This window comes from Marmota flaviventris, chromosome 5 (assembly GCF_047511675.1).
Source record: "Marmota flaviventris isolate mMarFla1 chromosome 5, mMarFla1.hap1, whole genome shotgun sequence".
Taxonomy (NCBI): domain Eukaryota; kingdom Metazoa; phylum Chordata; class Mammalia; order Rodentia; family Sciuridae; genus Marmota; species Marmota flaviventris.
In genome coordinates this window covers 58,026,516-58,047,436 of record NC_092502.1, presented here as the reverse complement: position 1 = coordinate 58,047,436, position 20,921 = coordinate 58,026,516, and the positions used below count along the sequence as shown (strand labels likewise).

General features: G+C 36.6%; 1 protein-coding gene across 1 annotated transcript in view; it reads left to right on the top strand.

Annotated features, from left to right (window-relative positions):
* Fbn2 (fibrillin 2) overlaps positions 1-20,921 on the top strand; it is a 231,897-nt gene that overhangs the window by 186,405 nt on the left and 24,571 nt on the right. Inside the window, exons 35-53 of the mRNA XM_027949328.2 lie at positions 145-267; positions 817-939; positions 3,294-3,455; positions 4,157-4,225; positions 4,666-4,791; positions 6,529-6,654; positions 7,230-7,382; positions 8,524-8,592; positions 9,095-9,220; positions 9,408-9,533; positions 10,135-10,260; positions 11,960-12,076; positions 13,588-13,716; positions 14,200-14,319; positions 17,647-17,772; positions 18,288-18,440; positions 19,306-19,371; positions 19,664-19,789; positions 20,343-20,462. Of these exons, the coding sequence (XP_027805129.2) occupies positions 145-267; positions 817-939; positions 3,294-3,455; positions 4,157-4,225; positions 4,666-4,791; positions 6,529-6,654; positions 7,230-7,382; positions 8,524-8,592; positions 9,095-9,220; positions 9,408-9,533; positions 10,135-10,260; positions 11,960-12,076; positions 13,588-13,716; positions 14,200-14,319; positions 17,647-17,772; positions 18,288-18,440; positions 19,306-19,371; positions 19,664-19,789; positions 20,343-20,462 (2,286 nt within the window). The remainder of the gene's footprint in view (positions 1-144; positions 268-816; positions 940-3,293; positions 3,456-4,156; positions 4,226-4,665; positions 4,792-6,528; positions 6,655-7,229; positions 7,383-8,523; positions 8,593-9,094; positions 9,221-9,407; positions 9,534-10,134; positions 10,261-11,959; positions 12,077-13,587; positions 13,717-14,199; positions 14,320-17,646; positions 17,773-18,287; positions 18,441-19,305; positions 19,372-19,663; positions 19,790-20,342; positions 20,463-20,921) is intronic.

The window sequence follows — 20,921 nt, the reverse complement described above, 5'->3', positions numbered from 1 at the left end:
TACACTACCTATTGAGCCAAAGAAAAAGAAAATGTCTTTACTGCATTCAGACATCTGTAGAGTTAGGAAACTCACTAATGTTATACTTTAAATCAAAATTTTAAAAGTGTTTGTAAATAAGAGATGATATTTTTTAATCTTCAGATATTGATGAATGCTCCTTCCAAAATATTTGTGTCTTTGGAACATGTAATAATTTGCCTGGAATGTTCCACTGCATCTGTGATGATGGCTATGAACTGGACAGAACAGGAGGGAACTGCACAGGTATGGCCAGTCAAGGGTTCCAGTTGTGTTCCAGTTAGCCAAAGTGAATGTTGGGTGCTATATAGAAAAGTTTCTCAGATTTCTGCTTAGATAATCTATTGCATTGTGTTAAGCAGTTTTTTTGAAAAAGAAAATTATATTTTTTATTTTAAAACTGTGGAATTAGTCATTTTTAAAAACACAACTTAAATATCTAACATGAAGGTGGTAAAATATATCTGTATAGATGTATGTGAATGTGTATGTTAATATATACATATATACAATTTTAGTTAGGCAAATAGTGGCATAATTTTTTTCTTCCTCAGAATTGCAATACTTTATTACTATTTAATTATTAAGTATGTTAAATGGTATCATAAATACCAAGGGCCTTATACCATTTTGGTATACAAAGGGATTTAAGATTTTTTATTTCATTGTGCTGAGGAGTCCTTCCTAATCTTTAATCCACATATTTTTTTAAAAATCCACCAGATTCTTAGGAACAACAATATACATGAAGAAAGTAATGCTATTAATTAACATGGGCATTTTAAATGTTTTTAGATATTGATGAATGTGCAGATCCCATAAATTGTGTCAATGGCCTATGTGTCAACACACCTGGTCGCTATGAGTGTAACTGTCCACCCGATTTTCAACTAAACCCCACTGGTGTGGGTTGTGTTGGTAAGTAAAAGCTGTAGAAATGAAATGAGCAAATAGAATTACATAGAGGGAAATATGTAAATTCTCTTGGCAAGGAACTGTGATGCATATTTGTTACAATTAATTTAAAAACAAAATAATCCCTCCCCTTTAAAATCTCCACTTTATTCCACGCTTTTGAATGACAGCTGATGAGCAACTAGCTACAGTCAGAAGACCATTTTGGGCACAGTATCTTCAAAACCAAGAAAATGTGCGATGGAAATTTGAGTTATTATTAAAATTCTTATTAAAATTATTGATAAAGTTGTGTTTCTATACCTTTTCCATTATGTAAATTATTTTTTTAAATTACTTTAAACATTTTTAAAGAATCCATTAGATGCATATGATAAATGATGAATATTTTTACTGAAAGGCTAAGTATAAGCAAACTATGTGCCAGCTGTTCCTCTCCTGGTTGTATGTCAAAGATATTAACTCTCAAACCTATACTCAGACATTCGTAAGACATTCATTGAAGTATTATTTGCAGAGACTAAGATTTAGGTACTGTTTTTGGAAAGTACATGGATTTAAAAAAGAAAAAGGCAGTTGTATGCCATGAAGTCCACAGACTAAATATTCACAAAGCAAGCATGATGGGGAAAGTTTATAAAAATGAGATGAAAATAGAAGAGCCCAGTAGAGGAAGGGGTGGGGGGAGGCATTGGGGAATTAAATGATCCAAATTATGTTATACATATATGAATATATAAATATATTAATGTTACAGTGAATCCCACTATTATGTATAATTATAATGTCCCATTAAAATTAAACAAAAAACTAAATGAAATATATGATAAAAATAATCTTATGTAAATTTTAAATTATATTTATTTTGCAAAAATACATGTAAAAACTACCAACATTAAATACACGTGGATGATTGAGTAATAGAAGCAGAAATGGAGAATAGGGATAAAAGAGAGAGGAAGGGAGAGAAGAAAGGATGAATAACTTCAAACCTAGTAGGAGAGAGATCATGAGTTAACTTGACTTTCTGTATCCAAGATTCAGCACTAAAAGCAAAATGAGAAAAGGAGAAATAAGTAAAACAATAAGAAAAGTGGCCCAAATAATTCTAAAGTGCAGCCAGAAATGAAAATTACTTTATAGACTGGTAAGAACTTTGTGCTTTACTCTGATTGAGAAGAGAAGCTATTGAAGGTGATTTACAGTAGTGTTTCTTTCTTTTTTTTTTTAATTTTTTATTGTTGGTTGTTCAAAATATTACAAATTTCTTGATATATCATATTTCACACTTTGATTCAAGTGGGTTATGAACTCCCATTTTTCCCCATATACAGATTGCAGAATTACATCAGTTACACATCCATTGATTTACATATTGCCATTACAGTAGTGTTTCTGAGAGTTCAGTCTAGCTACAGAGGGAAAAATAGGGTTAAGGATGGAAATTGGCAGATGAGTTAGGAAACCATTGCAGTAATCCAGGGAAGAGACTGGAATTCAGTGGTAGAGACAGTGTGATTAGTCGGATTCCAGATATATTTTGAAGGTATTACCAGACTGAATAAGGATTGAGAGAGGAAGTCAAAGGTGACATCATGGTTATTGAAAATGCATAGCACATTTTCTATGTGGAGTATGAATATCAAAGAGTTTTATTTTTAAACATGTTAACTATGAAATAAGCAATAGACATTTAAGAGGAGAAATCAAGCAGTTTGCAGAAGGTCAGGGGAGAGAAAAGAGAGAGAATTCTAAATTTGAGACTTCTCAGCACAAAAGTAGTGTTTAGAGCCATAGAATCAAAATGGTAACAAATTGAGACCAGTCTGAGATTCATTAATCCTTTACATAGAGAAGTCTAAATTTTTAACAGACTGACCTTCTAAAAACCTGCAAGGTTTGTTATGAAGATTGATGCTAAACCACGAGAGAATGGAGATAAGGAGGAAAGGAACGGGATGGGGTTATCAATATTTCCTAGATATGATAACATAACCTTAGATTAACTTATCCTGGTGTTTTTCTATTATTCATAAATCCCTGATACAGATTGATTGTACTAGAATTTTCTTGCATTCACATTATTTAAATGCCCAGAATGTCCCAAATGAGAAATATCTTTTTTAATTCCATAAGTATCTGAGAACGTGATCCACATAAGTTTCTAAACACTGGAGAGTCTGTCGCGGTTTGCTATGTATGATTCAATCTTGAAAAGGTTCAAGGCAAGAGATTGTTTTGTGCCAAACATTAAAACAAACCTTTCATTATTGTCGTACAAAATTTGAATTTCATCCTTCGAGTGTCTTTTGCTAACCCTAGCAAGGGCAATTTTAAGCTCTTTTGTTGCTCTACAGACAACCGCGTGGGCAACTGCTACCTGAAGTTTGGTCCTCGAGGAGACGGGAGTCTGTCCTGCAACACTGAGATTGGGGTGGGTGTCAGCCGCTCCTCCTGCTGCTGCTCTTTGGGAAAGGCCTGGGGAAACCCCTGTGAGACATGCCCACCTGTCAATAGCAGTAAGTACAGGGCTGGAGAAGAGGGGACCAAACAGCCCACTTTATTCTTGGGCTGGGGGGCTGTGGAAGTAGTGAGGACAAAAAAAAAAATGGATTTGTACTAATTAGATTATGCTGAAACTAGCCAAGAGTGTTTTATATAAAAGAAATTTTGATTCCTCTCTTTCTGCTATTTTTTCATGATATGTTTTTTAAAAAGAAAAACAGTTTTAACCATAGTCCAATATGAATGGTAATAATATCAATTCTCCATAGTATCACAGATGAAGGCCATTCTCGGTTCTTCTCAGAGGTAATTAGTTCAGGTTCATAGGTGGGTCGTATTTTCGAAGTCAGTCATAGAATACCTTAAATTGAAACATATGCTCTGATAGGCAAATGAACTCAATTTTTTGTACTGAAGAGTCTTGGTTTCACCTTCTAGCCAACTCTACCTATAGAGTTGTGATATAAATTGTCTGCAAAGGAATTTTTTTCTTCAAAAACAAATGTTTTTGTTATTCTACTGTATCTAACACTTATGAAGTAGTGATCTTTGCTCATGTAAAATATAACTTTAAATGTATTTGATAGAACACTAAGGGTGGACACCCACCCCCCTTAAATGTATGTCTTGAGCCCAGCAGTTGCTGAATGCTTGCTTGCTCATTGTCTCAGCCACTTGGACACAGGTATCAAATCTGTTTTCTGTTATTTTCTAGCTGAATATTACACCCTGTGTCCTGGAGGTGAAGGCTTTAGACCTAACCCCATCACAATCATCTTGGAAGGTAAGTTCATGGGTAGATTCAAATAGGCTGCAGAGTTTACTTTAGAGAAAAACTGGTACAAGAATTTGTGAGGAGCAAACACAACAAGATTAATTAGCAAAATTACAGATGGGCATTCAATTACAAGAATGTTAAATAACTACTTTTCTCAATAAGTAATAATCCACTGCAGGGATATGATGTCTGATTGTTCTGCATAGAAACTACCATTGTCCTCCAGCTTGAACCATCCCCCACTTGGTTGTATCAGTCTTCACAGAATGGCAAAGTTCTCCCACAAAGCCCAGAAAATCCATGGTCAAAATAAAACCCCCACTTAAGTGTTCATTTGGATGCAAGCAAGTCTGTGGGTCTAACAAAATTACACATGGGAAGCCCTGACATTAACACTGGTCTTTCGCCATGGCATTGTTGCGAGTGAAGTGTCACTCTTTTTGTAGACATTGATGAATGCCAGGAGTTACCAGGTCTCTGCCAGGGTGGAAACTGCATCAACACTTTTGGGAGCTTCCAGTGCGAGTGTCCACAAGGCTACTATCTGAGTGAGGAAACCCGCATCTGTGAAGGTGAGGTGAAGGGACACCTGTTTACAACAAAATCACTGCTCAGGATGAGGGCTAATCCCCAAGTTCTACCAGAGGATCTGTCGAGACTGGTTCATAGCGTTTTCTTTTCATATCAATGTTGCTAAGTTGTATGATGACAGATAATTTTAATCTATAGCTCATTTGCTATAACTTACTATGATTTTTCTGAGTAAGAGGACCATTTAAATATAAATTGGGATGCTGGGGTTGTGGCTCAGTGGCAGAGATCTTGCCTCGAACACATGAGGCCCTGGTTTGATCTTCAGCACCACATAAAAATAAATAAACGATAAAGATATTGTGTTCATCTATAAATTTTTTAAAATATATTTTAAATAAAATGGGAAAATAGAGTATGAAAACATACAGTATTAAATACATAGTTAATGAAAATATTAATAATGTATTCTATATAAGAAAAATAGGTCAGCATAAATGTAATGCGACTATTAAGTTAATATTGTTCAGTTTTATTCTTGGTTTGTTTGTTGTTGTTGTTGTTGTTGTTTGCACCTGGAATTGAACCCAGGAACATTCTAGCACTGAGCCACACCCCCAACCCTTTTTATTTTTCATTTTGAGACAATGTCTTGCTTAATTACTGGGGCATGGAACTTGTGATCCTCCTGCCTCAGCTTCCCAGGTCTCTGAGATTACAAGCATGGTCCCTTGCACCTGGCTATTCAGTCATTTTTAAAACGTTGGATATGATGCAAAGAAGTTCAGAGGTTATGTGGACCCCTTCTTGCTTCTGTTCCCTCACATGGCATTATCATTAACCTTTTTAGGTACCTTTATTGTTACTAGACTGGAGTTTCTTTAACCAAAGTCCACACTTTATTTATATTTATCACTAAAGTAGAATCTCAGTATTTATTTGTTGAATGAACGATGCTTCTAAAAATGAACATTAAACATGTAACATAATTCTTTTGGTTATAGCCTTTCTTTTGAAACATGTTAGGTAAATGATCTGGAAGAAATGTGATTTAATAAGAAAAAAAATATGCAGCTACTCTGCTTCTAGAATCTCTCAATAGGTGTTGATTTAAAAGGAGCTATAAAGTTTCTCATAATCTGCATTTAATTGAAAGTTGAAATAAAAAACAGGCTTTAAAGAAATTATATTTGGAGAGTGTGAATTTCAATTAAAAAATATATAGGTACCAAGTAAATTAATTTTTGCCACCTTAGAGTAATTTCTTTATAAGATTTATATTTCTGTTTTAATATTGGGGAGTATTTTTTTTCTTTTGAAGGAAGATATACCTGTGTCATCTAAATGCATATCTTGAATATTTTCTTTATTTCTAAATTTTGTATAAATATGGAATTAGGGAATCATCTATGCTTCTGTTCAGTAATCTAAATAACATGAATTTATCAAAAGTATATTTATTAGCCAGGTACTATGATGCACACCCATAATCCCAGCAATTTGGGAGGCTAAGGCTGGAGAGTCACAAATTTGAGGCCAACTTCAGCAGCTTAATGAGACCCTCAGCAACTTAGTGAGAACCTGTCTCGACATAAAAAAAAAAAAAAAGTATTAAAATCTATGGTTACAGCTCAGTGGTATAAAGCACCTGGGTTCAATCCTCAGTAAAGAAAAAATAATTTTATGTATAATTTATATATATATATATATGTGTGTGTGTGTGTGTGTGTGTGTGTGTGTGTGTCTTTATTGATTTGTGGATATTTTGACTGTTCAAGATATTGATGAGTGTTTTGCACATCCCGGTGTGTGTGGGCCTGGAACCTGCTACAACACCCTGGGAAATTACACCTGCATTTGCCCACCTGAGTACATGCAGGTCAATGGAGGCCACAATTGCATGGGTAAGTACAGGCTGCTGAGATTAATTAATTAAGCCATAGTTGTTGAGTACACACGTAAGGGACTTCTCTCTCAGAATTAATGTTCAGAATGTTTGTAAATTAAATTTTCATGAATACTGAAGTATTTAAGAATCTCATAGACTACTTTGCCTTTTGGCTATATAGTTACATTTTTTAAAAATCCAAAATAAAAATTTTCATCAAGTTTTGCAGCTATGTATCCTAAAATAATTTTAATTCTCCATTTATATAAACAATACTGTTATAAAAATAAAAGAACATGCAAAATTTAATACTTAACTCTTTTAAAATTAAGTAAATGTGTTTGAGCAGAGATATAGATATATATTAATATTGTATCCCAAGAAAATTAAAAATGAAATCCCTTATCTAAAAAAGGGAGATGTTAATATAAAAATGACTTACTAATTTAAAAGGTTATTTTAAGATACCTAAAATGATACAAAGAAAATTTGTTTTCAGTTGGGTTAATCAAGAAAGCATGATGTTGCAGGTGTGAGGACTTCATGAAGTGCTAGCTGATATGAATAGCTAGTTTATTTTTCTCTGTGTAGACATGAGAAAAAGCTTTTGCTACCGAAGCTACAATGGAACCACTTGTGAAAATGAGTTGCCTTTTAATGTGACAAAGAGGATGTGCTGCTGCACATACAATGTTGGCAAAGCCTGGAACAAACCTTGTGAACCTTGCCCAACACCAGGAACAGGTAAGCATGCAGCCCACACTTGTACTGAAGGCTGAGTTAGTGATGCCCACCTAAGTATAACACTTCACTAAAAATTAGCATGTACTATAACCAGAGAAACTCGGTTCTGACAATATCCAGGAGCATCATCTGGGCTTAGCTTCCCAAGTGGCCCTCTTTGGAAGTCAAAACACTAATTTCTGCCAATTACTATGCTACCTTGTAGAGAATTTATCCTTTCTGAAACTAATTTAATATGTAAAATAAAGATTACTAATAAATAGTGACAGGGAATAATTCATATGGTTGTAATAATGATTAATGAGATGATGTATATAAATTCTAATTTTCATATTGCCAGGCAATTGGAAATCATTAAATTGAGAATCTGGATGCTCAGTGTGTATTGGTGGTGTATATACCAAAGATGTATATACAAAACCCTTGGCTTAATAGTGCTTGAAATAAAAGTATACATTACAAGTTTTAGCTAGTGCTCTTTTCAAGAATTTAATCACTTGTGTAACAGTGGGCATCAGAAGCATTTTGCTTCATAAAAATTAATACTCTTTTAAGTTTCCATTGGTTTGGTGAATTATATATAGGAAAAGCTGTCACAGTCTCTGTTCTATTTCATAATGAATCATTCTTTACTCCTCAACATTACAACAAATAGATGCTTTTGATTTAAAAAAAAGACAAAATTCACATCTCATTCATTATTGGTTGTTAACCTGTGTCTCCACTACAAAACCGTTTTTCCTATCTGTGTCCTTATGTGATCATAATCCTTTCTTAAATTCATGCTATAATCTGTTTTTCCAATTTATGTGTATTGGATAATTTTTAAAGTTCTGTATATCATAAGAAAATAAGTTTAAATGTCCTAAGAAGATGTTTTGAATCTCATAATGATATACTTACCATCTAATATTAGAGCAGTAAAAAGTTACTTGATAGAAATAACAATAATGTTAGAGAATACCTAGATCCACTATTTGCAGAAGTACTCAGTCACCAAATAAATATAATTGAAATTAGAATGTCTGGTTGTCAATAATATAAAATATATTTGTAAAAGTAATACTATTAAATAAAATGTTAATTTGAATGAATGAGCTTCAGAATGTTAAGAGTACATCATTTTATTTATATTTTAAAGCTGACTTTAAAACCATATGTGGAAATATTCCTGGATTCACCTTTGACATTCACACAGGAAAAGCTGTTGGTGAGTTTTTCCAGATTATGTTTATATATATTATATATATATATTCTACTAAAATATACTCAGTTTTTTTTTTTAAGGGAACTACAAAATACAATAACCTGAATTCCAGAGAGGAAAAAACATGCTTACTGACTAACCAAGTGAATAGTGGTATTATTTCATCAGCAGAGTCTGGTGATTGAGTTCTGATAGTTCTTTAATAGTTATACAGTAGTGGCAGTTAGGGTGACCTGATACACAATTTGAAGAGGGGGCTTGGTTCCCCAGGAACTTGTGCATTTTATCAGTCACTTACATTTTTCCACTGCTATTTAGAGGAATTCATCCATTTTATGGTTTGTGTGTTTTCATAAACCACAAAGCCATTTCTGCTATTTTGGACATTTGATGTTTATGACACTGAATGTGCATTCTCATTCCATATGCATAGCATTATTTGAGGTTATATGGCAAATACATTAAGCAGAATCACATATACCTTACCAAATCTGTTCAATTTCAGACATTGATGAATGTAAAGAGATTCCAGGCATTTGTGCAAATGGTGTGTGCATTAACCAGATTGGCAGTTTCCGCTGTGAATGCCCTACAGGATTCAGTTACAATGATCTGCTCTTGGTCTGTGAAGGTAATTCTGAATAATATATGTCCTTAACCAAAAAGAGTTTGGTGTACATAAATGGCATTTAAACTGTAGTCTGATTTTCATTATTTCTTCTGAAGTCCTTTAAGACTTGCTCATCAAAATGGTGGCATGCCTGTTATCCTAAGGCAATGATGAATACCTCTTTACCTTGGAACTGTTGCTCTTTCAGACATTGATGAGTGCAGTAATGGCGACAACCTCTGCCAGAGAAATGCAGACTGCATCAACAGTCCTGGCAGCTACCGCTGCGAATGCGCTGCAGGCTTCAAACTCTCACCCAATGGGGCCTGTGTAGGTAAGAAAGAGGCCCACAGGCACCACACACAAGAGCCTTTGCATTTCCTACACTAAAAGGGAGTACAAAGCTGGGCCCAGTGGTGCACGCAGGGAATCCCAGTGGCTTGGGAGGCTGAGGGAAGGATCGAAGTTCAAGGCCAGCCTGGGCAATTTAGCAATGTAGCTCAGTAGTAGAGCACTCCTGGTTTAATTCCCAGTACTACAAAAAGGGAAAGAGGGGAGGGTAGTCCAAACGTTTCTAACAAAATATAACTTCAAGAATAATTTTGAAAAGATTTTCTAACTTAGTCTGTTTATTTACAGAGAACCTATTTCACCATATATTTTAGATGATTTTATTAAGAAAAGATGTCCCTTTAATAGATTTCCCTGGGATAAAATAGTATCCTTGATACGAATGAACCTAAAAATTTTCATGATTAAAAAAGAGGCTTGGATACTTTGAAAGCCCTGCTTATTTTGATTCAGCTATTGTTATGGTTCATTTTCAGCCTGTCTGTAATAATTAATAGGTTAGAAAAAATGCATCTGTGAAAAATGAAGGAATCTTAATAAAAATCAGATATGTGTAATATATGGGGTTTTTTTGTTTGTTATAGATCGCAACGAATGTTTAGAAATTCCTAACGTTTGCAGTCATGGCCTGTGTGTTGATTTGCAAGGAAGTTACCAGTGCATCTGCCACAATGGCTTTAAGGCTTCTCAAGACCAGACCATGTGCATGGGTAAGAACATTTAGTTCCAGGGAGCAAAGTGAGGCTGAGACTCCAAGATAGATTACAGTTGTCAAGTGCCATCAGTGACTACCACGTCGCTGCCATGTTAAACCGTTTAAGCCTTTTTTTATTCAGAGCACAGTTTGCAGGCAGGGACATAACACAGTATTCCTTGGTTCGGTGATTCTCAACTTTTCTCCTCTGAAGACATGTGGCCGGACACGCACTCTGAGATGCTGGAGGTTGTGTAAAGTTCACAGTACAGGCTCCTTTTTACCCCACTGGATTCCCCCTCAAAAGAGAGTTTAGGAATGCCAGGGAGTAGTAAGAGTGACAGTATTAATAGGTTATAGGGCACAACATTACACACTCCTTTTGCACAAATTATTTAATAATTCAGAATTTATCTGCATCTTGTGTATTTTATCACTTAAAATAGTTGTAGAAGCAAATATAACCAAACTCTTTGAAAATTCCCAGTAGCTAATATAATGGTTAGTTAAGTGATAATAGCGTTCAGTTAAGCACTTGCTGAGCTGATGATTAATAAGCTTTCAAAGGCAGATGGGCTGGTTGCCTTGAGGCTGGGACTGAGCTTAACTCCTTAAATCTGATGTCAGCGATGGGCTCTGCCTCTGCCAGAGCACGCTCTCTGTGCTTTGCCCTTGAAGGAGGAAAATTAAATTTAAAACTTGGCTATTTATAATTAGCATGTTCTCAGTGTGGAAAAAGCGAGGGTTATGCATCTACTCTTTTGGTATTCAAGATACTATCTAGGTGCATATTAAAATCAGGTTTTGGTATTCCTGAATTCATTTCCTTCATGGTATATCCATGCAACAAGGAACACCTGGAGAACTTCTGAGCTCATCCATTGCCTCCTAAGACTCCCCCCACTACTCCACCCCCACTAGCCACCCCCAACCTCTGCCACTCTGACAGGGAAAATTGTACAAAGGAGAACAGGCTCTGATCCTATTTGCATGGAATTTTTTGTACTTCCTATATGCCCAGAGAGTATGATTTGCCTAAAAATATATGAGATTTATGATTTGGAAATCCACATGAAGGACATCTGCCCCGACTCTTAGCAGTTCTTCCGTGATTAAACTCCATCAGTCCCCTCAGTCAGAGCTTCCTTCCTAAAGAGCAGTGCCCTGTTTTTTGCATGGTACAGTTTCAGCAGCCTGGAATTCACAGTCCCAGGAGTACACTCTCTTTTATGATGGATGGCCTGAGTATTTTGACTTCAGTCTTTCGGAAGGTTAATGATAATGAATTCTAAATAAACTCCAAATTGGAGTTTGAAGTTTAACATTAATAAAAACTAAAGTTTATCTTTGTTTTCTCAAATTAAGGTCTATCTATAAACTTTTGAACAAGTTTTTGTCATGTTTAATAGAACAAATTATTTTATTATTTCAAAAGGTCAGTTTATTTATAATTGATAAGCAGACCTATTTATTTAAAGAATCTCTGGTAATGGGATGCTTGATTAGGCTGGATCTGAGTGCTGTATGTGCCTATACATCATTAAAGTGTTATTTTTTTAATATAATTTTGTGATTTTGACTTTTTTCTACCTCTTACTTATTTTTCTCAAATCAATATGGATCCTTAGTACTATACTGAGAAAATCTGCACAAAGTGAATACTCTTTTTTCCCTAATTAAAAGTTGAATTCCTTTAAGCCAGTGTTTCTTGGCAGATGTCGATGAGTGTGAGCGGCACCCATGTGGAAACGGAACTTGCAAAAACACCGTGGGATCCTATAACTGTCTGTGCTACCCAGGCTTCGAACTCACTCACAATAATGACTGCCTAGGTGAGTCCATTGGTCAGTTCATTATTGCTTCTGCTTCATTTCTATGGACTACACTGAAAGAAATAATAAAACTATTCAGTTATAAAAATGGAAAACTTGTCAAAAGATATGTAATAACATTGACCAATTTCTCATTAACTAAAATCATTTTTTTGGCCTAAATAATCGAGACAATACACTGTTTTTAACACTTTTTGTCAGTTGACTAATCAGGAGAAAAAGGCATTCAGATGGTTGTAAACATTTTGGAACTGATTTAGGGTTTAGATTGCGTTCACCTCTTAAATGAGATTGAAAATAGACATTTTTTTATTTCAATGCTACTACAAGTATTTTATACAGATCTGCTCTTGATTTGCATTCAAACGTCAGCAGCCTCATACTTATAATACATGTACTGTGTTGAAATTTCCTTTTCCCTCAACTTTTGAAGACTGGATATCTTTCCCCAGGAAAGTAGTGCATGGTGACTAGGTTTCCAGATCAACCCTCAGAAAACTCTCCTATACATAGTATATAGATGTATAGCCTTTGGTGCACACTAACATAACAAATGTGACCTGGGAATTAATACTGAGTGGGAGAGGTTCCTAAAGTGAGTTAGAGGAGGCAATAAAAAAAATGACAACACATGTGTGTCCCACCTGCCAAGCACTATGCCAGTACCTTGCAGCCTACCTTGTTTAAATTCCATGACCCTGCAAGGTGTGTGGAAGTAACTCAGGATTTGTAGAGCAAGAGACCATCACAGCTTAACCCCACCCACTTCCTGAACTAACCAGACTCACATTCCTGTTGGCTTTATTTTTTCGAAATTCTGCAATTGTGAAAATGTTTTTGCAACCAATTGGACATTTTTTCAACTCCCATCTCTTTGACTGTAGTTTCTTAAGCACTATACAGACAGAGTGAACTAGAAGACACAGGCATGGCTCTGACCAAGGTACAGTCCTCCAGCAACCCAGGAAATCACTCACATGTAATCATCTTGAAATTTCACTAAACACGTAACATTTAATGTCCTTTTGTTTTCTTAATCCTGTATTATGTTTGCAATTCTGAGTGTTTTTAAACTAACTTATTTTTCTGTATTTAGCATGCTCAATTATTTCTGTATGTTCTGTGGTTAACATACTTAATCTCCAGATAATGGATCTACAGATTAGACCATTACGTTAAATCCCAGATAACCCCTTGCATTCAGAAAAAGAAATACATTTCAGTTGGACAAACATAGAAAGCTTCACCTTAAACCTTCAACATTTATCTGGTTATAAATTCATGAGTTAGATTCATACCAAAGACACACCCTTGTGGTTGAAATACAGTAGGAATATATGTCACCTTATTACTTACATGATTCTTATGTGTCATTTTTTTCTGTGCTGATGAGGAATTGTAACGTAGGGTTTTTGAAGATGTACGATAATGAATGTGTTTTAAGTTTCTGTTAGTGACATTGTATGGATGTAAGAGCTGTCTCTGAAAAGCTAACTCCTGTTTGTTTACAGACATAGATGAGTGCAGCTCCTTTTTCGGTCAGGTGTGCAGAAATGGACGGTGTTTCAATGAAATTGGCTCCTTCAAGTGTTTATGTAATGAAGGTTATGAACTTACTCCAGATGGCAAAAACTGTATAGGTAAGCCTCTAAACAACATATGGTCTTCACGGTATTTGGTTTTGTGCAAAAATGTGAATCCCCCGACTCCACCCACCCTCCGCCATCACACACACACATACACTTAGGGAATCTCATTCACATTTCATTTGATCATTAGATAACATGAACAAGGTAACCTGTGGTAGGGTAATTTTGGTCTAAGTTGTTAGCCAACAGTTGGGAATGTGTCTTAGGCAATGTTTTTATTGGGAACAGAGCTGGAGGCTGTCTGTGGCTCAATAAAAGTGAGCAAAAAAAAAAAAAAATCAAGAAAATTAACAACTTACCAAAAAAGTACTATCCAGAATGTCAGAAAAGTATCACAAGTGTATTTGTCTATGGTGCCCCAGCATTTGCTCTACCACTGAATTACATTCCCAGCTCTGAATTCTGTTATTATCATTCAGCAGATAAATTTGTGTAACAATCATCTTGTATTTTAATTATTTTTTCTCTTTAAAGATACTAATGAGTGTGTTGCCCTTCCTGGCTCTTGTTCTCCTGGGACCTGTCAGAATTTGGAGGGATCCTTCAGATGCATCTGTCCCCCAGGGTATGAAGTAAAAAGCGAGAACTGCATTGGTAAGACTAGCAATCATTCTGAGGTCAACGGCTTGTGAAGTATTAATAAGGCTTTGTAGAGAGCTGGTGGAAATAGATTGAATCTCAGTCACTGCAAGCATGTGGAGCTAAGGAATTAAATATAGAGCTGCCTACATCTGTTTTATTGAACCATCAGAAATGATTTGATGCTAGGAATAAAAAACTTAGGGACATGGGATTTTTCATTAACAGAAATCTTATGCTACTCAAGGAATTTTCATCATACTCTAATCTTTTTTCCAAACATCAAGAGAGACTTTCTACTGAATTTAAAGAGTGTCTACAAAAATTGTAATCTTTGGCACCCAACTTTAAAACAGTTATTAAAGGTGTCTAGGGTCTTAGAAATGTGAAGCAGAAAATCTTCACAATTCTGCTGAGACATTTTTTTCCTTGGGAGGGCCTCATGTCAAAACAGAAAATATTAATCCACTTGTCATAACAGATGTTTTTCTGTTGAAACTCTTCCAGCACACAAGAACACTGTAACCACATCAAAAGTGGGTCCCAGACTTGCCTGGTGGACATGATGAAGGTCGACCTCTTTACAGTTCACTTTATTTCACTTTTATACAAATTATTTTTTACAGCCTTGTTGAAATTCAGGAGCACCAACATCTTAGTGTGGTTTTCCTAACGTGAAAGAATTGCTAAAGATTTCTATTGCCTATTTTTAAAATTCTATCACTTTTGGCAAGATTCCATATACAGATATGTAGCTCTACTGTTTACATTAAGGGGTTTTTGAAGCTGAAAGGAGCCATTTATTTACTGCATAGAATTTAATTATTTCAGACTATTAGACAATAATGAGTATCTCATGCTGATTTTCTGATTTTTATAGTTTATTGTCAGGTTGTCCAGTTAAAACAGTAATAAATAGTTATACTAGAATCATTTTAGTAAAAACTTATTTTATTTTTTAACTGTATTTCTTTAGTTGTAGGTGGACACGGTACCCCCATTTTATTTTTATGTAGTGCTGAGGATCTAACCCAGTGCCTCACATGTGCCAGGCGAGTGCTCTACCACTCAGCCACAGTCACAGCCCTTCTTTTTTTTCATATTTAATCTTGATTCTTCGTGTGTCCATGATCCATCTCTTCATGGACCAATAATATCAGCTATAGCCACCATATTTTACATATATATACATGCTTCTTTGTTTCATGTAACCTTGGCTACCTTTTCTCTTTGTTTCAGATAATCTTGGCTACCTTTTCTCTTAGTGAAAAATATAGATATCTATGATTTAGTTAACAGCTTATTGAACTTCAGAAATATTTTTCTTTCTGTAAACATTCTTAGTCATGCCACTATTTTGCATCTCTGAAAATTTGACTTTTAAACTCTCTTCACTATAAGAATATTTCCTGCCACAGTCTGGCTGGGCACAAATGCCGCAGTCTGGCTGGGCACACAATCACGAGCCACCACACAGCTTGTAGATTCAAACAGCAACTCTTTATTCCCGAACTCACACCGGCACTCTACAAACACGTTCTGAAATCCAAGTTCTCTGCCCAAATCCACCTCCACTGGGCTTCTATCTCCAAAATATACTGTCTGAATCCCGTGAGAACTCAAGGGGAACTCAGGCAGCAGGATACGCCCTATTCCCAGCAGGAATAATCTTAAACCTTAAACCTGGAACCTAAACTGGGAACGCCCTAAACCCGATTATCTTAAACCGGGAACACCCTAATCCGCCCTGGTCCTTGAGCAAGGTCACCTACATTCAATGTCACTGCAAAATGTCAGCAACATGGGGTAAGCTGGCAAGGAAATTGTCATACCTACTTGGCTAATGGCTCCCAGCAATTTCCTTTAGGCTAGTGTCTCTTCTACCAGTTTTTCTGAGACGATTCTTTCTAACATGAGCACACATGCTGCCACATGTGTAAATAACCATGTGTGTACACACACATAAATCCATTCCTATGTTCCACGGGCATTACAGTGAACACATGGCACCTTTCTAGGTGGTAAAAACACAAAAATACACACAAAAAAAAATGGCTTTGGGGAACTTGCTGCCTAATGGGAGAGATGTATTTCTGTAAGCAACTCTGTTTTGTATGGTCATCATGACAAATACTGCTCTGGAGGCATGTCTGGGATGTGGGAGTACAGTATGAGCTTGTGAGTAATCTTGATAATGGTGAGACGGTGGAGGGTCAAGAAAGTCCATCACAAAGAATCCACCACATTCTGGGTTGGATGGGAATTTACTAATGAAAGAGGGAAAGGAAACAGAAGAGGCTATTTGAAAACAGGCAGCACAAGCATGGTAAGGGACATCATGGGGCTGACTCAGAAGATTAAATTTAATCTTCCAGGCCATGTGGAGGCATTACAAGGATTCTTGGTTTTTAGAAGGGCTGTGATATGACTCATTCACTAAAATTCTGCTGATGTGAATTAAGATATTAGTGTTCGACAGACATCATGCCCTAGGGGCTGAGGATGCAACATAAGCTAAAGCAACATCGCGTGTCCTCATGGAGCTCACGTTCTGATGTGCCTGAAGTTATGTAATATTGATTCAGTCAGTTAAAGTAACCCATGGAATGTGCACTTTCCATGAAAAAGGTGTCCAAACACCATTGCTGGGATATCCATATTTATTTTAAGGAACCATTCTGGGACCAGGGGGAAATGATAACATTCTCAATGTATCTGGGTCCTCCTACTTCCATAGGCACAAATTTTCAAAGTTATCAGTTGGGTTCTTTAGAAAGGCAACCAATCCTGGTGGCAGTGAGGCAAGAGAGGAAAGGTGCAGAAATCCAAGAGACTTGCAATGATACAGGTGGCAACTGAAGATGGGTTGAGGAGCACTGAGGAGGTAGAATGGAAGGCCATGTGCTGTTTGCATATGGGGCTTAAATGGTCAGAGGGAGAAATAAGGTTGATTTCATGCTCTCCATTTGGATTATTGAGAAAAGGATCAGGAAGTGGATCAGTCAGTAGCTATGTTGAGTGATGCATGAGATGTAGAATTGGCCACATAAGTAGGCATGTGGCTGTACACACACCTTGAGGATCAAGTATAAGGAGCTGGTGCTGAGTTAGGACTTCTCACATATAGTTGGTTGAAATTGGATGTAATGTTTGACTTTCGAAGCATTAAATGGTTTATTTTAAAAGCATAACTTAAGCATATACATAATGTAATCTCTTATTTCATACTTAACCTCCATTGGCTAGTAGTGTACTATTGTGGTGTGGACAAATAACGTATTTTCAGATATTAAACAGTGTATGGATTTGAATAAACTAACAAATTCTCCCTCTGCTCTGCAGATATAAATGAGTGTGATGAAGATCCCAACATCTGTCTTTTTGGGTCCTGCACTAATACCCCAGGGAGCTTCCAGTGCATCTGCCCCCCTGGCTTCGTACTGTCTGATAATGGACGGAGATGCTTTGGTAAGTTTTGGAATGACTTTTCAGTCATAATTCACCCTTAGAAACTCAGAGCTAGATAGCAAACCATCATGCTAGTGTTTTCTCCTAACAAAATACATGTTTATGGTAAAATATATATATATATATATAATTTTAAAATGTAAGTCTCAAAACTATGTGTAACAGACAATTTTTCAGGCCCTACATGTTCTGCCTGTGAGAAATGTTCTGTCAGAAAGATATATACAGCTGAGCGCGATGGCGCACGCCTGTAATCCCAGAGGCTCCGAAGGCCCGAGGCAGGAGGATCACGAGTTCAAAGTCAGCCTCACCAAAAGTGAGGCACTAAGCAACTCAGTGAGACCCTGTCTCTAAATAAAATACAAAACAGGGCTGGGGGTGTGGCTCAGTGGTTAAGTGCCCCTGAGTTCAATCCTTGGTACCCAAGATAAAAAAAGCAGAGAGTTATATACAAATTGATTCATCTGTTTAAATGACCAGTAAGGAGCTCTGTTATGTTTGATTTCTTGATTAAGATACTCGCCAGAGTTTCTGCTTCACGAATTTTGAGAATGGGAAGTGTTCAGTACCCAAAGCTTTCAACACCACCAAAGCAAAATGCTGCTGCAGTAAGATGCCAGGAGAGGGCTGGGGTGACCCCTGTGAACTGTGTCCCAAGGACGATGAGGGTAAGAGTGACGGCATAAACACATTTGCACCAGAGTTTCAATGTCTGTTGAGTCGGTGTGGCATGTAGTTTGTGAATTTTTTGAGGGTGACATGGTCCCCTCATGGATAGATTTTGATGGTTCAGTGAGCATCCTCGTCTGGGAAACTTCTTTCAACATTTGTGTACAACATGTGTAAGCACAGGGAGACCTGCCCATGTATTTCATTTTTCCTCCCAATAGTTGGTATTACTTGCTTTCAGAAGAATGAATTTGAGAGATTCATGGAAGGAGATGCAAGAAGAAAATGGAAATTATATTCCAGATGATTGCAGAAGTCTGGTGTGGGGAGTTTGGGGGTTGCACGCACAAGCCCCTGGGTTTGATCCCCAGAACCTCACACACAAAAAGTCCCATGTGGGCATAGTATCACAAGCTGTAGTTCTCAGAATATTATGTAGATGAGAGTTGAATCGCACAATAGCTCTTCGCATGAAGAAACCAGCAGCCTCCTAGGTCTTGTGAGCATCAGTGAATTGTAGAATGATTCCCTGCAGGATCAAACAGGCCTGGTCTCCAGGTTAGAGGTGGCTTCTGTGTGTAAAGGGCAGGGAGGTCTTTTCGGTGGCTCATTGTTAAAAGAACCAAAAACAGAAAGAACAAGGAGACCTAGGTGGGTGGCACCCTGGAAGGCCCAGCTCAAGTGGCCTTCTATAAATATACTCAGTGTTGCTTTTGATATAAATCATGAAAATAGAAGACTCTTGTTGAAGACACCTGAGTATAAGAAAAATAAGTACAATTTCATGTATATTGTTAATTGGTTCTTAAGTTCTCTGATGGTTGAGGCTCTTGAATGATGGGGAATTTATGTATTTCTCTGCAGTTGCATTCCAGGATTTGTGTCCATATGGCCATGGAACTGTCCCCAGTCTTCATGACACGCGTGAAGGTGTGCTTTCTTATATATTTTATTCCTATATTCACATTTTATACAATATATTTTTTCATTTACTATATAAGCCATGCTAATTGTACTATGTAACACATAGTATATTTATCTAATGTACATTTATAATATTTTTGTATCATTTGCATTGTATGAGCTTGTCATGATATATGAAATATGTGTTTCTCTGACGAAAGAAATATCATTTTATTAATTTTAATCTATGTTGGACAGATATAAACAGTATTGGCAATTTTTTTATATGAGGAAGTTCATGAGCAGTTGTATGTTTCAGATGTCAATGAATGTCTTGAGAGCCCAGGCATTTGTTCAAATGGTCAGTGTATCAACACTGACGGATCTTTTCGCTGTGAATGTCCAATGGGCTACAACCTTGACTACACTGGAGTGCGCTGTGTGGGTGAGTTGGCTCCACATAATTTGAAAGTTCTGTTTTATTGCTCAGATTCAGCAAAGAGTGTCTCAGGTACCCTGGGTGGTAGTGGGATTTACAAAGTCAGGATAAGTAACCAGTAACAGTTCTTTCTTTACCCACCTTACTTTTCCTAGACTGATTTGGTTTATGTGATGATGGAGAGAGTTACCTAACCTCTTGTCTTCAGTCAAGTATATAATTTCTCTAGAAACTTAGAATGGCCAAAACTTATAACTAGGAATGAGATCCACTTTACTTTGTCTTATCACACCTTCTCTTAAAGCTGAGGACCATATCTCTCTTTTGGATTTATGATCTTTAGAAAAAGCTTTGCAGTCTGGGGGTCAGACCTTGCATACCAATACTTCATAAAGTATTGGCATAAAGAGCAGCCAGCTAAGGCCAGGGGGTGCAAGGGTCATTGTGCACTTCAAGGATCCCGGGAATGTGTGAGGGCCAGTGGGGATCTTCAGGGACATGCTTCTTTGAACTAAAAGTTCTCCAAGCCTTGTGGCACTTTCTTACTCTTCTCTTTCAGATACTGATGAGTGTTCAATCGGCAACCCATGTGGAAATGGTACATGTACCAATGTTATTGGGAGTTTCGAATGCAATTGCAATGAAGGCTTTGAGCCAGGGCCCATGATGAATTGTGAAGGCAAGTGGTTCTTGTCTGAGCATGATTTCATCTTGATATATTAAATGTATTTTAATGTTTTAGTCTTTATATTGTTAGGATACTCTGCTGAAGTTCATATTCACCTCAAGTATATTTTCCTTTACCTTGGTGAGCACATTTACAGTAGCTGCTCTAAAAACCTTACTTGATAATTCTAGATCATCTGCGGTTAGCATCTGCTGATTTTCTTTTCACTTGAAATTGGATCATATTTCCCTGGCTCCTCAATATATTGTTAAATTTGAATTTATACTCCAGATATTGTGAATGATATAGTCTGAAATCAGTTCTGTTGCTCTGAAGGATGTAGATGCTTTTGTCCTCGGCAGTTAAATGTGGGTGGCCACAGTGGACAGCTATTGTCTGGCAGGCCTGTGGAGGGTAAAGGCTCAGATTTTGTTTCTGCTTTTTAAGCCTTCCTGGCCAGCTTCCTTGGTT